Genomic DNA, 23,363 nt, shown 5'->3' with positions numbered 1-23,363 from the left:
AAACCCATAATCCAATTTTAATCTCCCTAACTGAGATCTGCAAGGTGACCATAGCTTGCTTCATACCAACAATCTCTGTGGATTCGACCCTTACTCACGTAAGGTTATTACTTGGACGACCCAGTACACTTGCTGGTTAGTTGAACGGAGTTGTGAAGAAAATAAACAGTGCCCTAAGAGTAAACATCCTTTATAAACAAATAACATGTGATCACAATTTCGTCCACCACTTTACAAGGGCAAGAAAAGGAACACCTTATTACATTACTACAATAAAATGTTGACCTATTTGTCTGGACCCCAGCAGACATATCAAGCATTGACTCAAATGTCATCTACCACATATTTGCCATCAACCCAGCAATCCGACCTATAGTTTAAAAGAAACGCCACCTTGGTACAGACAAGAGGAAAATTTTTTTAGAAGAAACCCAGAAACTACTCAATGCTGGGTTCATAAAGGAACTCAGATTCACCAGTTGGCTAGCAAATGTGGTCATGGTTAAAAAACACAATGGTAAGTAGAGGATGTGTATGGACTACACCAATTTTAACAAGGCATCCCCAAAAGACGCATATCACCACATACTGAATTTAATTACAAGCATGGCTCTCCTCTTCGCATCCCACTACTTCCTAGGCCCAACTTATGCAATCTAATAGCCCATCCACAAACAAATTTCCTATTCATTTGACCAGCCCAGCTGACATTATCACCTCATTTAACTTACTACAATTATCTCCAAATACAATTTGCTTAACCCACTGCTTAATCTCCTAACTACAACTTTCTGACCAATTGCAACTTCTGTCACACTACACATTTTGTTCGTTTCTTGTCCGTCTCAAAGGACGCATAATAACCCCACTACAAAGGGATATCATTGTTGTGCTTAGCAACAATTGCATATCTACTTGACATCTCTACTTCTACACATGAAAACATTTTTCTTCTACATGGTAGAATTAGCCTATCTTCAAACCAAAGTACAATACAACCCACCTCTGTAAAATTAGCATCAACACGTGATTGTTCGAGAAATTTGGAATTGAACAAATTTTATTTTTCAGAACCCCCAAAAATATCAAAAAAATTTCACGTCGGCAATGGTTATACGAGAATTCTAATATAGATAGATAGATCGATCGATCGATTCTTAAATTTTCTCATATATTTTTTATTTGCATAAGATGATTACGTACTACAAACATTTTTCCAAGTTCATTGACAAACCCCAATTTGACGGTTTGTTTTGTATTGAATTTAGAGCATTTTGATAACCTTTTGTCACATTTAGCCTAGGAATTAGCATGGTTTTGTTATCTCTCCCTTATTTGTGCTTAAGTGTAAAAACATGCTTTTTAAGCCTTATTTTGATGAATTCTATTTCCTCTTTGATTCCATAAGATGCCTTGATGTGTTTGTTAGTAATCTCAGGATGAAATAGGCTAGGCATGGATCAAAGGAAGCAAGGAAGGAAGCATACAAGTGGAGAGAAGCATAAAAAGTCAAAGAAGCAAAGTCAGCCATGCACGCGCACGCGCACAAGGCGCTCGCGCGCACATTACGAAACAGGCCAAGGACGTGCACGTGTACCGTGCGCGCACGCGCCGATGATGGCACATGACCTCACTAATGCAACACGTGCCTGGCGATTTGAGAGGGTTTCTGAACCCATTTTTGGCGCCAATTTGCTAAGGAAAAGGAATAAAAGGATGAAGGATTAAGGGGAAGGATGACTTTTGACCAATAATCACTTTTTAGTGATTAGTTTTAGTTAGAGGATTAGTTTTAGAGTTCTAGAGATAGAAGCTCTCCCTTCTCTCTAGAATAGGCTTAGGTTTAGTTCTTAGATCTAGATTTAGATTCATGTTCTCCTACTTCTACATCTCAATCCCTTGTAGTTACATTCATTCTTCTTCCATTCTTTTATTGCAATTTCCTTTATGTTGTTCTTGTATTTTGTTATAGATCTAGTATTGTTCCTGTTACTTTCTTCCAATTCAATAAAAGGTAATTCATAATAAATGTGTTTCTTTTGATTGTTGTTGTTAATTCCTTTCAATAAATGTTGTTAGATTCTATTCTTGTTGTCAATTTGCTTTGCTTTTCTTTTGTGCCTTCCAAGTGTTTGATGAAATGCTTGGTTGGATTGTAGGTTTTGTTCCTCTTGGCTTTAGTAGAGTAATTAGTGACTCTTGAGTTATCTAACTCTTTCTTTGGTTGATAATTAGAAGTTGCTAATTGATTTGAATGCCTCTAAAACTAGTCTTTCCTTTAGGAGTTGATTAGGGCTTGAGGAATCAAATTGATTCATCCACTTGACTTTCCTCCATGGTTAGAGGTTAACTAAGTGGGAGCAATACACAATTCTCGTCACAATTGAGAAGGATAACTAGGATAGGACTTCTAGTTCTCACATCTTGCCAAGAGCTTTGTTAGTTGTTAGTTTATTTTCATTACCATTTACTTTTCATGCCTCTTATCCAAAACCCCAAAATAACTCACAACCAATAACAAGACACTTTATTGTAAATCCTAGGGAGAACGACCCGAGGTCCAATACTTCGGTTTATAGATTTTAGGGGTTTGTACTTGTGACAAACAATCTTTTGTATGAAAGGATTATTGTTTGGTTTAGAAACTATACTTTACAACGAGATTTCATTTGGGAAATTCTAAACCGTCAAAAATCCAATCGTCAAAATGGCGCCGTTGCCGGGGATTGCAATGGTGTTATGTTATTGGTTATTGTACATATGTGAATATTGTAAATAGCTTGTCTTTTGCTTGTTTTCTAGTTTTGTTAGTTTTATTTTTGCTTTTCCACCATGAATTCTCACTTTGGCTATGAGCTTGGTTTTAATTGTGTTGTAGGTGATGAGAGCTTCAATGAGGAAGTGTATCAAGGATGGGACAATCAAAGGTGGAAGGAGCCATATGCTTATGATCAATCTTCATGGCAACAACCTCCACCAATACACTATGAAGAAGAGCCATTCTATGATGCATACCAATCCAATGGCTATGGTGAATCACCTTGTGACTTCCAAGCACCGCCACCATATGCCTATGAATCTCACCCTCAACATGAACCTCAACCATTCTCACAAGCCTTTCCATACCAAGCACCTTCCTATGATCCCTACCCCTCATATAACCAATCATCCATACCGTATTTTTATGGCAATTATGAGCAAGAACCCTTAGAACCACCACAACCCTATCAAGACTACTCCCAAGAACCACCTCAATACACACAACCTCCACAACCTTACCAAGAAGAACCACCTTCCTATTATGAACCCTCTCTCCAAAATGATGAACTTTCCTACCCACCACAAGCCCCAATAGACGATTCTCTCGCTTTGTTACTTCAAGGACAAGAGGCCATAAAGCGGGACACACTTGAGTTTGTAACCAACTTGACCAAGGTAGTGTCTACCTTAGCCTACCAATGCTTGAATACTCAAGGTACTTTCGTGACCACATATGAAAGGTCAAAAGAAGAGCAAAGTATGAAGGAGAAATTGGAAAATTCGGTGGAAAGGGAGGAATTGAATTTAGTGTTGGAACAATTGGAGGAGCCTATGATCATTGAAGAAAAGGAAGAAGTGGTTGAAGATTTGGGAGATGTTGAAAATCCATGGGAATGTAGCATCATGGAGGACTCTTCCACGAAGCTTGATATCGATGTTGAGGAGGGTGCGCAACCTCCAAGGCATACCATCGTTGGAGATTTGGAAGAAGCTTATCAAGGGATGGATTTCATCATAGATGAGTTTCTCTCTACAATGGAATCCCCTCCCATTGGACATGAAGCTCAAATTTTGAAAGAGTGTGTACAACCTCCCAAGGAAGACGGGAATGGCATGGTGTATATTGAAATTGAAGAATATGAAGAGGTTGATCAAGAGATGGATTCATTCGTCAATGAATTTCTATCCAAAATTGAATCACCTTCCATTGGGCAAGATGAAGTTCTTGAAGACAACACCAAGCCAAGTGAAAAAGGGGAAAAAGTTGAAATTGAAGAAGCTTGTGAAGAGGTGGAAACAACTAAAGAAAAGTACAAGGAAGTGGACCTTGCATTGTCTAAGTGTGGGGAAGCCTCCCTTCCCAAGTTACCATCCACCACAACATTTAAGTGGGTAAAATCTCTATCTCTAGGCTTTAATTTCTCACTTGAATATGGTTTAATTGAAAATGATGGTCAACTTAGAACTCTTTGTGGAACTAAAAGTAAGAATGAGTTGTGTAGTGGTTGGAAAGTTGGTGTTAAGCTTATCAAGATCAAGGCTTCAAGGTATAGGGATGATGTTGGGACAAGAATCACTTTGTATGGGTCTAGAAGGAAGCACTGGTGGAGTAAAGAGAATTCCATGTGTCAATCACCCTTAGGTCAACCATCCATCCGCCAAAATCTTGAAACTAAACCAACGGACGGATGTGAAGATAAGATATGGGATCCCGGTTCGCTATGTGAAGATCAAATATGGGGACTCGTATCTTGGGTAGAACTTTGCCCAAGCTTAATAAAAATGGTTGAAAATTCTGTCAACCAATTGAGAAGCATGGATCCTTGGAGATTCAAGGATGAGTACAAACATAAGCCACCATGACAACAAGCATCTCAAAATGTCCAACTTAAGGACTTAAACTAAAAGTGCTAGGTGGGAGACACCCCACCATGGTAAACTCTTTCCACTCTTTTAAATTTACTTAATAAGTGATTTGAGTTACCATTGTAGGTAGATGTTTCATACAAAATTGTTTGTACAACTTAATTGTTAGCTTAGTCACATGCATGTTGTGTTTAGTAGTAGATGAATAATATCAAAAATTGCATTTTTGTGAATTGTATGATAGTTGAGTGCATAAGAGTTGTGAACACTAAGGGGAGCACCCAGCAAAATTCTTACCCAAAAAAAAAAAAAAGAAGGGGTGGACGCGCGCGCACACTGTACGCGCACGCGTCCCTGTGCGGATGCAACATCGCCCACATACCCGAGAGTTGGGCCTCTCTTGGGCAAACATTGTGCCCTGAGCCCAACCTGACCCACGCGGACGCGCACTACGTGCGTGCGCGCCGACTATTAGAACGTGGAAGCGCGTCCGCGCCGATTTGCTGCTGCGAATGATTGAGCCAAACCCCAGAGAGTTGAGCCGGCTCTGGGCCAACCTTAGGCCCCTAGCCCAACTCAATCTGCGCGGACGCGCCCCTGCCGCGTGCGCGCCCATATGTCAATAATGGACAAGACGCTAGCGCACGCATTGCGCTAGTGCGCCATTTCACAATTAGTCAATGTACGCGGACGCGCACTTACCGCGCGCCCGTCCTTGCGTGCTGCCACCAATCTAGGCCACGAACCCGAGAGTTGGGCATGCCTCAAGCCCATTCTAAGCCTCAGGCCCAATCTCATGTACGCGTGCGCGCGCGCGCCCCTGCCTGATATGCCATCCCACGTTAGCGCGCACTGCACGTTCGCGCATGATTCTCCATTTTCCCCAATGTGCGCGGACGCGTACATGCCGCGTGCGCGCAGGTCTGGTGGCGCAACTTCCAGCCCAGTCTCCAGAGAGTTAGGCCTGAGTTGGGCCAACTCTAAGCCCCTAGCCCAACTCCATGCACGCATGCGCGCACTATACGCGCACGCGTCCCTTCCCATTTTGCTCACACACGCTTAAGCGCGCTGTACGCGCACGCGTAGATCCCAAGTTTCCTCAATGGACGCGGACGCGCAAGGTGCGCGCGCGCGCCGATTCAAAAATAGGGATAACCCTAATGCGCGACGCACGCTGCGCAGTCGCGCACATTCCCCCTCCAACCCCATTTCACCTTCTTCTTCCTCCTCCTCGGCCATAACCGCCGCGCAGCAGCGGCAACCACCACCGGCTGACTCTCTCTCTCTCTCTCCTACACTCACTTTGTTCTCTCTCTCTCTCATCCACTATCTCACCCCGCCTCAGTCTCTCTCTCAATAATCCCGTCCCCTTCGGCAGCAGCAACCGGCAACGCCGCCGTCCACCGCGGCCGCCACTGTTCACCGCCTCACTCTCTCTCTCATTCATTCACCTCGTTTTCTCTCATCCACTCCCTCTCTCCTCTTTCTCTTGGCCGAACCTCCATCACCGCAGTCACCCGTCTTTCCGGCCACCGTCCACGGCGGTGCGAATTTCTGCCTCGTCACTTCCGATCTATCCTAGTCCCCCTTACCATTCTCAGTCTTCCCAGCTCCCAGGTTCCTGCTCCATTTCTGTTATATCTTTCTCTGTTTTTTTTCCTTTTTACTATTCGTTTATGTTAGTTACTGTAAGTGCATGTTAGTTAGTTTGAATTCAAATTTTGCATGATTAGGTTAGATAGAAATAATTGCGGTTAGGTAGCTAGGACTGGATAGAGGATTCTAGGCCTGATAAGTGCTCCGTTTGTGAATACTTTCTATTTGATGATTTGTCTGTTATGTGCCACTTCTGAGCTGCTCTGTTTGCAATTTGTGTTGCCAAATGCGATCTGACTGCTGCTGTGCTTAATTGGTATTGTTTTCTATGCTAATTGCGCTATTTTGCTATCCGGGAACGTCCAATTTTAAGCCGGAATGCTGCCCGATTTTCAAGGAAATTAGTTTCATTTTGATCTTTATTTCAGTTTTGGGCAATTTTCCATTTCCTTTTTGACTTCCCGGATTTGCACAATCATTGTGAACATGAACCGCAACTTCTCGTTCAATTGAGTCTATATCATCAAATCACTAACCTACTTTTCTAACTTACTAATTTCTTTAACCATTTCACTTCCACTCACCTTTAACCATCTTTAACAATTTTTTCAATTATATGATGATATTATTGCCTTTTGAATATGAGTTGTTAACTTTAATGAAGCTTGCATTTTTTTGGTTTACTTGTTCACTTTTGCATATTCATTGCAACATCATGATTGTCCTTTGATAATTATATCCTGAACATGCCTTCTTCGTTACATGCTAAATGTTTTATATATTCTATCATATTTTTCAGGATGTCGGATAAAGGCAAAGCCATAGCCACTGCTTCTAAGAAGAGAAACCACTCTACCCCTTCCATTCCTTCCATCTACAAGCACTATGCTAAGAATCCATTGAATGATGAGGAAAAAGAGAATCAGCAGTTGCCTTCTACCAATCCAGACAAATTCCCAAATCTCTACTGTGAGCTTCGGTTTTCTAGATATCGAACAACGAAGCAGAATATTGAGAAGAAGTTGCTCCTACCTAATGATGTGAGACGGTCCATTACCGGTCGGATCCTTGAGTTAGGTATCGACTTTGTTGACCGGGACTTGGGGGATATAAATATATCTTGGGTGAAGGAATTCTACTGCAACTTCTTTCGTCCGACCTTGGATTCGGTTCAGGTGCGGGGTAGAGAGATTATGGTCACCGAGACTGCCATTGAGGAGGCATTACATTGCCGACACATTCCGGATGACCTGTGTGCCCATCAGCAGGCTGAGATAGCCATCCATACCATGACCTTTGACTATGAGGCGCTTAGGCGCGTGATTGGGATACCGGATGCTGCATGGGTTATGGATGCGGGCAACACCAAGCCTAAGGGGATGTTGTTTACTTATTTGACTAGGGAGGCCAGGACTTGGCAGATGATCTTCGCCCACTACGTCCTGCCTACCACCCACTTCTCTGAGATCCCCATGGAGATGCTTCTGCTGATCGGGTGTGTTATGGAGGGGAAGGATGTCTCTTTCCCTAGACTTATCAGACAGTGCATGTGGCGGGCGCATATTCGTGGCCTACTTCCATTTCCTACATTGGTCACGAGTATGGCGGCCCTAGCTGATGTCCCGTGGTCAGATGATGATGTGCGACCACCACCCCCTGATGCAGATGACAGGGAGGTTACCATTCCTTGGGGTGGTTGGGTGCACGAGAGGCCACCTGCTAGACGCCGCTCTCGGGCTAGAGCTGTCATGGGGACACCTTCACCATCAGCCCCTACAGCTGCCCCATCATCCTCTACAGCCGCAGCTCCCTCATCATCTACAGATCCACCAGCAGCACCTGAGCCTACCTATCTCCTGGTCCAGCGTCTATTCCGGTTCTTAGAGCGCGAGAGACGCCATGTCAGACGCCATTTAGACCGGATGGACCAGGCACTTATTTCTTTGGGTGCTGAGCTACCTCCGCTTCCCGATTCTCCGGCCTCCGATGAGCAGGATCATCAGGAGGAGGATGCGGAGGCACCAGTTCAGCAGGATGCCCCTGACACTACAGAGCCACCACAGACTCATGAGGAGCCGGCCTCACAGCCACAGTCAGAGCCAGAGCCTATCGTTGTACCTCCCACTGATCCTCCGGTTTAGCATCGAGGACGATGCTTGATTTTAAGTTTGGGGAGGGCACCGGTAGCATTATTTGGGAACCGGTGAACTTTTCGGCCTAGTTATCTTATTTTGCACATCTTTGTATATATTTTGATGCATTTCTAGTTTGCTTTGGATACTTTTATTGCTTATTTTGGATTTTAGATATTTTGATGCTTTTGGATATTTTTAGATATTTTGGATGATAGATTCCGTACTCTTAGTTGGATTCTTCTTTATACATTTTGTTTATCTTTGTTTTTAGTTTGTAGTTGTGATTAGAAATCATACTTTGGATTGCAAATATTTAGTCACCCTTTTTGCATAATATATTGGTTTTAAGTGAAAAAAAAAAGGAAGGAAAGGGTGAACTAAGAAAATTTTTGAACTTTTCAATCACAACAATGCTTAGTCAAACATTGAAATTTTCCAAGAGATTTAAATATAGGGTATTAACCCAATTGATTGAAAGAGAATTTTCGAAACTTGCTTGAATTTTATACCTTGTGAAACATGTATTGAATTGAGAACACAAGCTTGTGAGATTTGAGCCTGCTGATGTGGTTACATTTTATAACCACTTATTTTCCATTCTTGTGTGAAATTGTTCTCTTTCTATGATTGTGATCCTTGATTTGCTTGATTCTATATATCTATTTATTTCTTGTATTTATGCATTTATATGATTGAGGCCATTATTTCATTAGCCACTTACCCAAATAGCCAACCTTTTACTCCCCATTGTTAGCCAATTTTGAGCCTATGCTTAACCAACTTATTCTCAATTTAGCTCTTTACAAGCCCAAGGCGGAAAACCAATGAAAAGTCCTTGTTTGGATCTTTGATTAGCCTAGGCTAGTGAGAGTGTTTACTATTCAAGTTGGTGAGGCTTGGGAACATTGGATAGGATAAAAGGGGTAGTACACTTTCATGTTTAGGAATTGGGTACATATTCATGTATTGATTAAATGTAGAGACCTTATGCATTGATGTTCTTGTATTTAGTTTGAAGGAAGAAAAAGAAAAATATATAAAGAAAAGAAAAAAAATGAAAAGAAAAAAAAAAGAAAAAAAATATGATGATGAAAAAGAAAAAAAATATATAATAAAGAGGGGACAAAATGCCCCAAAGTGAAGTCAATAAAAAGGAATCAATGCATAAGTGTTGTGAATCAAATAAGAATGCATGAATATGTGAGAAAAGTGAAGAATGGGTAGTTAGAATAGTTTGAATTCGTATAGGTCATTATGTAGGTTAGTGGGAAAGTCTATGCTAATCAAAGATTCAAATCCTAGTCCACTTAACCATAAATGATCCTACCTTGACCCTAACCCCATTACAACCTAAATGAAAGACCTCATGATGAATGTATGCATGCATTGAATAAGTGTTGATTGTTAGAAGAAAATCAAATTTTGGAAAACATGATTAGAAGAGAATTGAGTGAATTAACCCTTAAACACTTGAGTGATTAGAGCGGATATACATCCGGTGAGGGTTCAAAAGTTCAATCACATGGGTTCACCTATATTATCCATATTCTTGCAAGTTTGAACTCTTTATGACAATTCAATACAATTGTGGTGTGGACTTAGTTCCTATATGCCTAGCTCTTGTGCTTATGCATGTCGCTTGGGAATTGATTTATTTGAACTAAGCATTTCCAATTACTTTAGATAGTTGCCTTTAGATAGGATTCACATAGTTTAGTTGCATCCAAATAAATGTCATAACCCTTAGCCCCTTCTTATTTTAGCATGAGGACATGCTAAGGCTTAAGTGTGGGGAGGTTGACAAACCCCAATTTGACGGTTTGTTTTGTATTGAATTTAGAGCATTTTGATAACCTTTTGTCACATTTAGCCTAGGAATTAGCATGGTTTTGTTATCTCTCCCTTATTTGTGCTTAAGTGTAAAAACATGCTTTTTAAGCCTTATTTTGATGAATTCTATTTCCTCTTTGATTCCATAAGATGCCTTGATGTGTTTGTTAGTAATCTCAGGATGAAATAGGCTAGGCATGGATCAAAGGAAGCAAGGAAGGAAGCATACAAGTGGAGAGAAGCATAAAAAGTCAAAGAAGCAAAGTCAGCCATGCACGCGCACGCGCACAAGGCGCTCGCGCGCACATTACGAAACAGGCCAAGGACGCGCACGCGTACCGTGCGCGCACGCGCCGATGATGGCACATGACCTCACTAATGCAACACGTGCCTGGCGATTTGAGAGGGTTTCTGAACCCATTTTTGGCGCCAATTTGCTAAGGAAAAGGAATAAAAGGATGAAGGATTAAGGGGAAGGATGACTTTTGACCAATAATCACTTTTTAGTGATTAGTTTTAGTTAGAGGATTAGTTTTAGAGTTCTAGAGAGAGAAGCTCTCCCTTCTCTCTAGAATAGGCTTAGGTTTAGTTCTTAGATCTAGATTTAGATTCATGTTCTCCTACTTCTACATCTCAATCCCTTGTAGTTACATTCATTCTTCTTCCATTCTTTTATTGCAATTTCCTTTATGTTGTTCTTGTATTTTGTTATAGATCTAGTATTGTTCCTGTTACTTTCTTCCAATTCAATAAAAGGTAATTCATAATAAATGTGTTTCTTTTGATTGTTGTTGTTAATTCCTTTCAATAAATGTTGTTAGATTCTATTCTTGTTGTCAATTTGCTTTGCTTTTCTTTTGTGCCTTCCAAGTGTTTGATGAAATGCTTGGTTGGATTTTAGTGTAGGTTTTGTTCCTCTTGGCTTTAGTAGAGTAATTAGTGACTCTTGAGTTATCTAACTCTTTCGTTGGTTGATAATTAGAAGTTGCTAATTGATTTGAATGCCTCTAAAACTAGTCTTTCCTTTAGGAGTTGATTAGGGCTTGAGGAATCAAATTGATTCATCCACTTGACTTTCCTCCATGGTTAGAGGTTAACTAAGTGGGAGCAATACACAATTCTCGTCACAATTGAGAAGGATAACTAGGATAGGACTTCTAGTTCTCACATCTTGCCAAGAGCTTTGTTAGTTGTTAGTTTATTTTCATTACCATTTACTTTTCATGCCTCTTATCCAAAACTCCAAAATAACTCACAACCAATAACAAGACACTTTATTGTAAATCTTAGGGAGAACGACCCGAGGTCCAATACTTCGGTTTATAGATTTTAGGGGTTTGTACTTGTGACAAACAATCTTTTGTATGAAAGGATTATTGTTTGGTTTAGAAACTATACTTTACAACGAGATTTCATTTGGGAAATTCTAAACCGTCAAAAATCCAATCGTCAATCATCAGAGGACCAAATATGTAGTGGAAATTGGTTCCATATAAAATCATTTTAGGCATACCTTCTTAAACAGCTTTTTATGCTATTGTCTCCACTATATACTTGTGTGTCAAGTTTTTTTTCACATGATAACAAAGTTGTAACCATCCACGCTGATTAGAAGGAGGTCAGACAATGCTATAACGCAAGCCTAAAAAGAAACCCTTCAGAGCAAGCCGACTAGCAGTATGTACAAGTAGTTTATAACTCAGAGAGTCTGCATGCTTTGGCAGACTTGGATCCTCGGCCAAACTAGCAAGACTGACTTATGCCTACCGACATGTTAACGAAAATAAAATTGACAACCCATGAAGACAAACACACTTATATTGGGAATATTTTAGAAGGGCAAGAAAAAGAACACCTTATTACATTACTATAGCAAAACATCGACCTATTTGTCTGGACCCCGGCAGACATGCCAGGCATTGACTCAAATGTCATCTACCACAAATTTTCCATCAACCCAGCAATCCGAACTATAGCTTAAAAGAAACGCTACCTTTGTACAAACAAGAGGGAAGCTTTCTTAGAAGAAACCCATAAACTACTCAATGCTGGATTTACAAAGGAACTCAGATTCACCAGCTGGCTAGCAAATGTGGTCATGGTTAAATACAAAGCATGCCCAAAAAACGCATATCACCACATACTGAATTTTAATTACAAGCATGGCTCTCCTCTTCACATCGCACTGCTTTTTAGGCCCAACTTTTGCAATTTTGTAGCCCAACCACAAACAAATTTTCTATTCATCCGATTGGCCCACCTGAGATCATCACCTGATTTAACCTACTATAATTATCTCCAAATACAATTTGCTTAATCCGCTGCTTAATCTCCTAACTACAACTTCCTGACCAACTACAACTTCTGTCACACTGCACATTTTGTCCATCTCTTGTCCGGATTGAAGGACGCATAATAACCCCACTGCAAAGGGATATCATTGCTGCACTTAGCAACGATTGCATATTTACTAGACACGTTACTAGACACGTCTACTTTTACACATGTAAACATTTTTCTTCTATATGACAGAATTAGCCTATCTTTAAACTAAAGTACAATACAACCCACTTCTAAAAAATTGGCATCAACACGTGATCGTTCGAGAAATTTGGAATTGAACAAATTTTATTTTTTAAAAACCCCTAAAATATTAAAAAATTTCACGTCAGCAATAGTTATACGAGAATTCTAATATAGATAGATAGATAGATAGATAGATAGATCAAAGAATTGATATTTAATTTTTTTTTTGGTTTGCTTGTATTTTCATGTGATTATATGAAATATTTATTTATTTATATAATAAAAAATACCTGGGAAAAAATATTTCAACCACATCTTGGCTACTGTGTTTTAAAGGTAGATTTTATATTAACATTTAATTTGAATATATTAAAGACGAAAAAGAATCCCAGTCCAAAAAAAAACCCATGAGAAAGAATCTTATACTATACTCACACATATGCATCATGACATTATAATAAGTGCTTAATTTTTATTTTTATTTATTTATTTAACTTCAACCTCAACCTTCGCAATTTAAATTTTATACTTGTAATATATACTATCCCAATATAATATAATTTATTCAATAGAGACCATTTTAGTTTTTAAATGGTATTCCTAAGAACAATTTATCTATTTATTTATATTTTATAAAAGTTGATACTAAAATCATTTTATATTTAAAAAATAATACATAAATTACTTATAATTTTGTCATATAAATATATTATGGTAGATGTCATTTTATTATAAAATTAAACATATATATCTTCCATTCAATCTTAATGTTATTTCTTGTAATAGTTGTTTTATGTTAAAGTAATAACATATAAATTGCTTTATAATTTTGCCATGTAAGCATATTAGGATAGATGTCATTTTATTATGAAACCAAGCATATATGTATTTGTTTCAATCTTAACACTACTTCTTGTAATGGTTTTTATAATAATAAACAAGATAACCCATACCACTAAATTTTTTTCTTAACAATATTAATGTTTTTTTAACTATTCAATTCATATTTTATAATAGTTCTCACAATAATTAAAAAAATTAATCATACAACTAAAATTTTTTTGTAGTAATCTAAATTGTCTTTTAAACTATTCAATTTATATCTTTTAAAATATATAATTTACATGCATATAGACACTGGAGGCAATATTTAAAGTCATAATAATAATGACAAATATTAAAAAATATTGGAGTCTCTCAAAGGAGTGACAGTAAACAAAATAAGTTATAAAATCAACAATGTAGAGCATTGCATGTTATAAGATACTTAAAATAAGAAAATAAGAAAATATTATATAAAATTACCAGCAAAAATACTTAAAAAATCAATTCACATCTAAAAATTATTGGAAGTAATAATTGCTAATTTAAAAAGCTAACTTTGAACCGAGTCAAATAGTCAACTAATGTTATTTTATTTTATTTTATTTTAATATTTATATTTTAGTTCTATCCAATAAAAATGCAATCTATTTGTACTTATTAAAATAATTGATAATATAAATATATGAAGTTTTAATTTTATAATAGAAATTAATAAAGATACAATGATACTATGTGCACAAACAAAATAATTATTTGCATAAAATATAAATTAAAATATAAAATACATATTAAAAATAAAACAATATAAATATTTATACGCAAATATATAATGACTAATTTTTTATGTATATATAGAATTTTTAATAAAGATAATCTTTGACATTATGTAAATAACTACAAATATTAAAATTTGTATGAATTTACAATGTATATTTTCCTTATGATTAAACTTTCATTATTACACAAAATATTTTTCGATTATTTTATAATATTTATTAATCACTATTATTTATTTTGAATCTGCTCAATACGCGATCTCATTCTAGTGGCCATAATTTTTATGCTATGGGATTTATGCTATGAGAATGTACTTTAAATGTTTGTTTTGAACTATACCGTAGTTTATCCGTTTATGTGATTCTTTTCTTTCTGAAACAATCGACCATAATTTTTATTATGTTTTATTTATAAGATTGCATTTATTGATTATTTTATATCATAAATGCAATAAAGTAATGATTACAGACAGGACACGGCTAAATCCAAGATTAAATAGAGTAATTCTTCGCATACAAGCGATTAAGATTTGTAAGCCTTACAAGTTTAATTAAAACTAACGCTCAAAATACGCTTCCAACCATTCTTCTTCCTCTTCGTCTTCTCCTTATTCTTTTCTTTCGTTTCTTACCTTCTCTTTCTCCTTCTTCTTCTTCTTCTTGCTGCACGTTCTTCTTCCTCTTACTACTCTTCTTCTCATTTTCTTTCGTTTCTGCACGTTCTTCTTCATTGTCTTCCTCTTCTTCATTTACGTTCTTTTCTCTCTGTTTTATCTTTTTTTTTTTCGATTTGGTGAAATCGTTTTTGAAGAAGAAGAAGCAGTAGAAGATGAGGAGGAGAAAGAGAAAGAGTTCTGAATTATGCATAAGATGTATTTTAACGAATTTTGGGTGTATTTCTTTAAATCCTTTGGATGTATTTTCTGTAATCCTTTGGGTGTATTTTCTATAATCGTTTGGGTGAATTCCTATAACCGTTTAGGTGTATTTCTGTAATCTTTTGGGTGTATTTCTGTAATCATTTTGGGTGTACTTCTGTAATCGTTTGGGTGTATTTCTGAAGTTCCATTATTTTCAAAAAGATTACAGAAATACACCCAAAGGATTACGAAAAATACACCCAAAATTTGTTGCATAATTCAGAACTCTTTCTCTTTCTCCTCATCTTCTGCTGCTGCTTCTTCTTCTTCAAAACGATTTCAAAGCTTAATTTCAGAAACCATGAAAATCGAAAAAAAAAACGAAGAAGAAGAAGAGGAAGAGGAAGAGGAAGAAGAAGGAGGGAGAGGAAGAACCGTTCTGAGTGTAACGCTTTGAAAACAGGAAACGTTGAATAACGCATTAAAAGACCTAGTAACTTGTAAGACTTGTAAGTCAAAAAGACTTGTATGTGTAGCACTCCTCGATTAAATATAACCATTTCGACTCAATTTAAAAGAAAGGAGAATGAGAGAACACAGTTTAATTAAAACTCTAATAAATGATTTGATATGCAAATCCAGGATGAACCTTCAGAAATTGTAACCTTATATCAGAAAAAAGTAATTATCTGAATCATAAATCAATTTACACAACCACCATGGTCCATGGAATAGAAAGAAAGGTTAAAATTTTTCCCTTCAACCTTGAGATTTTGTGTCTTTCAATTCCAGTACTCAATAACAAATCATGTACAAGCAACACAGTGAATAATGCAGGTAATGTGAGTGAACATCTAAGGATCAGGTTCCCCCGCAATGGCGTCATCACTAGAGGCATCATATTCTTCTTCACTTAGCTCATCGTCACTCGAATTTTCTTCCTGAGTAGCTCCAATATCTTCTGGCTTGGCATATTTTTCACAATATTCTGTTCATGGATTCTCTCAAGATTAATATACATATAAAAGGTGTACATAGAATAGAGTAACAAATTGAGATTGGGTAGACATTAGACTGATATATTCGTCTTTTCAGTCTTTCTCTCAATTGATGCAGGGTCCTAGATACTGGTGCGAAATACTAAATGAGAAGCTGTGAAATTGAACGAATGACAAACATGGCCAATTATATTGTGCAGTTGGCATCTTTCACCATTGCCCTTGTAGCTCAGGATGTATTCTTGGTAGATAGTAGTTAAATGGTAAATGTTGTATTAAACCATATCCGCTTCCACAAACAAAGCGAAAACAAAGATGTTGGCTCTCATTGTAATTAGAAGTTTAGAACTCGTTTTTTATGTCGGTGAAAGGGAGCACTAAGAGAGTAGCAGTAATATGAAACAGCAACTTAAAGATGAATTAATTTGATGAGGAACTCATAACCTAGAATTTGTCAACACATATCATCCCTAACGACGTGTCATGATCGACAACAGATTCAACATAATAGCATGATAAGTAGCAAAGCTCTATGTTACCACAAGATATTTGGAGCAAGAGATCTCCATTTGAGACCCATTATGCATTGATTCCTAAGGAATGTAATAAAACAGGTCATGCAATTTACCATTACTAAACAACAAAGCAAAAAATCTGCATGAAACATAGCATGGTGGGACTTATTCATGACACTGAAATACTAAAAACCAAAATCCTCTTGTAGCAACCCCAAAAGAAAGAAAAATGATAAAGCTCCAGCACAAATCCCAACCTGAAATCTTCTAGCATGTTAAACTAGGACAAGTGTAATAATAATCAATGATAATGAAGAAACGCTCTTACTTATGGTAGAGTGACAGATTACCTCTGTTGAGGAAGCATTCTAGAGTTATACCATAGAAACATGACAAGGATTATTACCTTTGACTTTTTGTTCATATGCTGCATGATCTCGCATCATTAAGGCAGCAGCATCACCATTCAACGGATCTGATGCGTTCGGGTACAGAAGAAGTTGAGGAAGAAACACTTCAAACACATTGACAAGGTCTGAGTGGAAATAAGAAAAACCATTACAGAATATTGAGGTGGTGGCTCTATCAAGCAAGGTAAGTACACTAAAAAATTTCATCTTAACACCAACATATGCAAGGTAAAGCATGATATGACACTATTACTTACCAAACATGGGACTCCAAGTCTGGTTAATAACATCTAAGCAAACTGATCCAGACCTAAAAAAAAAAAAAAACAGCATCAGTTAGCCACCGAGCTTTGCAAAGTGTTTGTGCAACAGCCAACACAAGTTCCACAGAGGACAATGATTCTGCTTAAACAGGACACAAACAATGAAACTTTTGGACTTTTGTGAAAAACTCACATTTCATCAACATTGGGGTGGTAAATTTTGTTTACAAAACCAATAGAGGGGGACTTATAAGGATAAGCATCAGGTAGCTCCACCCTAATCTTCCACACACCATCTTGATAGGGACCTGCACATGATTCCATAAGAGCAGAAGAAAGGAGAAGGAAAAAAAAAAAAAAAATCAGTGTGGAACACCTTTAAAGTTAACTAGTAGATAACATAATAGATCCTAATAAAATTCATCTTCATCGAGGAGAATGCTGCAACATCTCTCTACAATTACAAAACCCCAGTGCACTAGTCTAATTCAAAACTCAGTAGCTGCTGTTTGAACTGCTGATCTTAAAACACACACAGACACAAACTACAAAGCCATGTGAATCTTCAGATTAATGTGAGAAAATTTACAAAAAGTGAAGAAATAAGAGAAAAGAAAATTACTGTCTTTTGGTCCGCGAAATTCTACAAAGAACTCTTGCATGCCATCGTTCATCATTTCCACCTTGTAATCACTCATCATCCTGATTCATATCAATCCAACACCCCAGATGAGAAAAGATAACAACTTTACACAAAAAACTCTTTTCTGAAATCGAAAACAAAAAGAAAAAATTACAGACAGTTTCATCAAGTCCATGTCTCGACGTTTGCTTGGAGAAGACATCGTTTTCTCTTTCTTTCTTTCTTCCTTTTTTTTTTTTTTTTTTGATGGGTACAGAGTGAGTGTGTCTGAATCACTGAATTGTGCAGGGGTGAGAAAGGAAGAAGGGAATAATAATAAGAATAAAGATTTATAGGAAGAAAGAGGCTTACTCCACAGTCACACCCAAAAAGGAAGCAGGGTAAAAGAAATTGTGACCACGTGACATATGAAATGGCGCAGTAATTTTTTCTTGGGAGTTGCGACATTGTTACTTGGAACAGAATATATATCCATAAAGCTCGCACTTTCGGTGATGCTCTTCAACATATAATCTAATATAATCTACACGTTTCTTTGGGTTCAGCTGGAACTAGAGCCATTCTTTTGTCACTTGACCTAGTTTCATGAATGACAAAAATTTATTAAATCTTTTCAATTTTTACTTTTACACATTTTCTTCTTTTTCTTTCCATAGAATCTCTCAGGCCGATAAGTCTGAGACTAATTCATCGCAAAGACTCTGTTTAAAGATTTGTCGCTGGCGAATAGATTAGGAAGATTGCCAATAGATTAGGAAGGTTAAATCTGGCTGGCCAATGGGGGATCACTTTTTATTATTATTTAAATGTCATAGAAAAGCTGAATAAATAAGAGAAGAAGAAAATCTATAGTTGAAACAAAACTCAAATGCCCAAATCCAACCAAAAAGTGAAAATAGGAATCAATACGTTGATCCAGACTAAAGATATGGTTGATCCCTTACAATCACAATGTTCTTTTCTCTTCTAATTGCATTGTTATGTCTCTATTAGAAATACATTGATCATCAACCATCTAACACAATGCTCCTACTTTATCCAAACTTGTAACCATCTACAGCAAGAACAAGCTAAAGGTTTGCCCAACGGTCAGACTACAAGACTAGTTTTACAGGAATAAGAATGCAGCCGCCATTAAGCACTGCATAGTTGGTAATCAAAAACGCCAGAACAAGCCCAAGTTTTTTCTATCCCTCTTGTAGGACATCAAAATTCCAGTGTTTGAAAGCATTGAACCACAGAAATGTTTCCTAGACCTCAAAATGGTTCAGACCCCTTTGCATCAAAATCTTTTACTCCAATGTTGTCTTTAATCTAAATCAGTGCATTGCTTATTCAGTGAACACTCCAGGAAATTGGAACCTGGGATTTTGAGAGCTCCCATCCCAAAACCTTCGCTAAAAGATCCGAACTCCACTTCATCTTCATCACTATCAACACTATTTGGAGTCACACGGTTCTGATAGCTTCTTAGTTGAATAAGATACATATTGAAGTAATAACTCACCAAGTCCCTTCTTGTCTTGTCTGGAAAGTATCTTGATTTGTTGCTCCAGAAACACTTGTTTTGAGATGGAAAACTCTGACTCATCAAATCCTTGAATCTCTTTTCATCTTCAATTGTCCATTGAAGTGAAATTTCCTCACCCATGCGATCGAACCCCCAATGATAAAATGCAGAACCCAGGTCACGCCTCAATTTCATCCTTCTTTCAGCAATATGAAATCTAACACACTCAACAGAACCTTCAAAATGGCACTCACAATTGCCTTGTCTTCCTCTCCCTACAAGATCTGTTTCACTTGGAAGATCTAAGTCATGTTTCTGAGGCCATACTCGAGTGCCTAACCACTTTGAGTCACTCTCACAAACTTCACCTGTCCATTCTGGGACATCTGCTTGATAAAGAGGACCCACAGAAACTTGCTTTTCCTGGAAATCATTTGCAGACTGTTCAATCACTGTCCTTGCAGTCGATGAATCTACTGTTGCAGTTGTTTTATGCAAGAAACAATTTTCGGCCTCCGTATTGACTGAACTTGTTAATTTTTTCCCATTGGCAGAACCTGAATTGCAACAAGAGCATGTGCGAGATTTAACATGTGCTGGCAGCCTTTCACTACATCTCAGTCTTGGAGAAGAATGGTAACGAGGTGCAACGTGATCCTCGTACATATCAGGGCACATCTTCTGCTTCTGTAAAATATACAGTTAAATGCAACAGCATCATAAATTTAAACATTTCAATTTAAAATCTTGTATCCTATAATAAATGCATAACCATTTATCAGTAATTAAATTTAAAAGTAAGATTCCTTAAAGAATTCATGATCAAGGACATACCATAGTATTAAAAAGATACACATCAAGACCTAACTGCTTCCAAAAGCAACTCTCTAACTCGTATCCTTCATGTCATTTACACTTAGTAGGACTTTATTACCAATCTTCTCATTTGGATAAATCGTCTTAGGTGCAATTAGGAGCTTTAATATTCTAATTAATGAGAACTTAGTTTTAACTAAATTTTGAAATTTGTTTCAAAACTAGTTATTTTAATGTAAAAGTATATTAAAGTACATTAAAAATGTTAACAACATAAATAGATCTAGCAGTTTATATCTGAAGCCAACCCATTTAAAGATATATTACTTGTAATTGGAAAGACAGCAGGCTTTTTTCGCTTGAACCTGTACATGGAAAACTGAGACCCTCAAATACAAATTTGATTTAAAAGCTATGGTAATAGTATTGGTGTAATTTCTATGAACATCCCTAACGGAAGTTAAGATCCTAGTGCACAGAGCTTCGTGGAAGGTCGTATGTGTATAACCTACCCCCGTTAGCAAAAGAGGCTGTTTCAATGCAAGGACACGTGACCAGCAAGTCACAAGTTACAAAAATTTTGTTAACGCCTCACACTTTTTTTTAGCAAACTCTATACTGCAGTTAAAGTTCTTGATGGAAACTTAACACAAATGTTCCCTTTTGTACTAGTTACTGAATGAAAAAAAGGTGACAAACAACAATGACAAATATAACAACAAAGCCTGATCCCACTAGGTGGAGTTGGTTACATGATTTAAACAATGCCATTGCATCCAGTCATGGAGGGTTAAAAAGTTTAGAGATTAGTGCTGTAAATTTGAATTGAATCAAGCCAAGTAAAATTCGCGGGCTGGGCCAATTCCATCCAATTTTGGTATAACTTTATATTGAATTGTTGACTTTTAGCCATTCTGAGATTGTCTGAACAAGAAAGAAACTAACAGATTGAGATCATATATACCTACATGTAAGCAGAATAAGGACACCACAATACTTGACATATATAAGTACAATGATAATTGATCATTCACGTGAAACGTACAAATTCACTTCAAGATATGAAGAAATGAAAAAACATACTATGGATAAAATCATTGTGTGCATTGCAATTATACCTGTGAAGAAGGTGTTTCATTGTTAGGTTGTGCGCATGGTTTCACCAACCGAGCCTCTCTTGCCCTCAGTAACTGGATGAAAAAGTCATTGCCTTTATACTCCTTCCACTTTGATGGTTTTGGTAATGGTTGCTGTAAAGGAACAAAGGGATGCTTTGCAACTTGCCTAACCCAGTTCAGCATTCCAGATAATGGTTCCCGTTTGCGCTTGCGAGAGCCAACTCCATTCTCAGCAATTGACGCGTTCAAGGTGACAGAGTATTCCTTAACACTATTACAAGCTTTTTCGTCATCATCAACATGGGAGTGTTGGACATCCTCAGATGTATTTATTTTCCGAGTTTTGGTGTCCAATACATTTGGATCTTCCTTGTGGTTAACCAAATCAATATATTCTTTTATTCCATTTGATTCCATCTTCACAAGCCCGTCATCTTTATCCTTTACGTTTAGAGATAATAGGCCTCTCAATTCTTTCTCTAGTTCTAACGGCAATGACTTAAAACCCCAATCACACCCAAGATTTTCGTTTCTGAAACTCTTCTCTTTGAAAGTCTTCCTGAGCCATTCTTCAAACTCATTCAGATACTTAACAAAAATTAATTTCATCGATGCCAAAACTAGGTGGTTCAAACCCAGTTCCTTTGACACATAACCCCACAATCCTTTTCTCGACACAAAATCATATCCACCTATTTCCTTCACAAGAGAGAAGAGTTTGTACAAATCCACTGCTTGTCCATCGCCCAGCAAAACCGGCATAGGCCGAACAATGCCACGAGAACAACTCTCCTTTAGATAAACCGGAAAAACTTCATCAAACAAGGTTTTAACTTTGTCATGGTCATCATTATCAGTGTGATCGTTTAGATTCCTCCAGTCATTACCATTAGATACATCAAATATCTCAACTTCATTGAAATCTAAGGACGACCCATTTGACCAAGTTGACCATCCTGCCATGAACGTTGATTCCTTTCTTAAAGGCCTTATATCTCTTGGCCAAAAGAAACCCTAACAACCATAAAAACAGCAGCAGCAGCAACAACGACAAATCCTAGCTTGCCATTTTCTAAACGTTGATCTCACAATTCAAAATTAACAGAGACAGCTGCCCAATATAGAACAAATATTGATACAAATTATACAGTGATTTGGATTCATAGAATTGGCAAAAGGGCATAAAGGGTGTGAACATTTGGCGGGTTCAGTTGGAAGATTTACCTCGTGATCAAGGTTTCTATGGTCTCTAAAGGCATCACAGAACTGTGGTTGGAGCAGAGAGTCGAGAAAGATGAATGTGGTTGCCTCAAGAGAGCCGAGATTGAGATTGAGATTGAGATTAGAATCTGGGAATGTTGAACATTGACGGTGTTGCAAGATAGAGCTAAGATTTCAATGCTAGAAACGAACGAACAAAAAACGAAGAGAATTAGAAACATATATAGCTGCAGAGGCAACAAAAGGGCGAGGAGGAGGGATACAACAGCCGAATTAAAAGACTTATGGTGCCAATTATCGAAACAAAGTCCCTTTCTCTCTTTTCTCTTCTCTGTGGATTTTCTCTCTTCCTTCCACTTGGTTCCAGTTTCTCACTCAATAGAGGGCACAATAATGAACAAGCATTGTTCTTTGGAAATGATAGTAAATTACCTAGGGTTATGCATATGTTACTTGGGCTTATGAAATAAATACCTTCAAGTACATTCAGATCCGATTAGGAGTATTCATGAGTCGGGTCAGATCCCATTGAAGTAAATCTAGACTCGGTCTTAAAATAATAATAGGTCTATTTTAACTCAATTCAAAGTAATTTGAAAAAAAAAATAGATTAAATTAGATTGATTCGATTAAATATTAATATATACAAATTTGTGAATTTTATATATTAAAATAATAAAATTTTATTTTTAAAA

At 37.3% G+C, this 23,363-nt stretch overlaps 2 protein-coding genes across 2 annotated transcripts; both read right to left on the bottom strand.

The window, feature by feature from the left end:
• Positions 1 to 15,774: 15,774 nt before the first annotated feature.
• LOC130968752 (ubiquitin-conjugating enzyme E2 4-like) lies at positions 15,775 to 18,390 on the bottom strand. The gene is made up of 6 exons (XM_057894200.1): positions 18,162 to 18,390; positions 17,983 to 18,062; positions 17,554 to 17,668; positions 17,355 to 17,407; positions 17,094 to 17,222; positions 15,775 to 16,162 (listed from the first exon to the last, which is right to left on the bottom strand). The coding sequence occupies exons 1-6, from the start codon at positions 18,203 to 18,205 to the stop codon at positions 16,029 to 16,031; spliced, it is 555 nt and encodes a 184-aa protein (XP_057750183.1). The 5' UTR covers positions 18,206 to 18,390; the 3' UTR covers positions 15,775 to 16,028.
• A 404-nt stretch (positions 18,391 to 18,794) lies between these two features.
• LOC130968751 (AT-rich interactive domain-containing protein 2) lies at positions 18,795 to 23,091 on the bottom strand. The gene is made up of 3 exons (XM_057894199.1): positions 22,672 to 23,091; positions 21,448 to 22,558; positions 18,795 to 20,200 (listed from the first exon to the last, which is right to left on the bottom strand). Exons 2-3 carry the CDS (start codon positions 22,408 to 22,410, stop codon positions 19,313 to 19,315), a joined length of 1,851 nt encoding a protein of 616 aa, XP_057750182.1. The 5' UTR covers positions 22,411 to 22,558; positions 22,672 to 23,091; the 3' UTR covers positions 18,795 to 19,312.
• Between the last annotated feature and the right edge of the window lie 272 nt (positions 23,092 to 23,363).

This window comes from Arachis stenosperma, chromosome 3 (assembly GCF_014773155.1).
Source record: "Arachis stenosperma cultivar V10309 chromosome 3, arast.V10309.gnm1.PFL2, whole genome shotgun sequence".
NCBI classification, from domain to species: domain Eukaryota; kingdom Viridiplantae; phylum Streptophyta; class Magnoliopsida; order Fabales; family Fabaceae; genus Arachis; species Arachis stenosperma.
The sequence above is the reverse complement of the archived record's forward strand: the minus strand, read 5'-3'. Positions and strand labels throughout refer to the sequence as shown.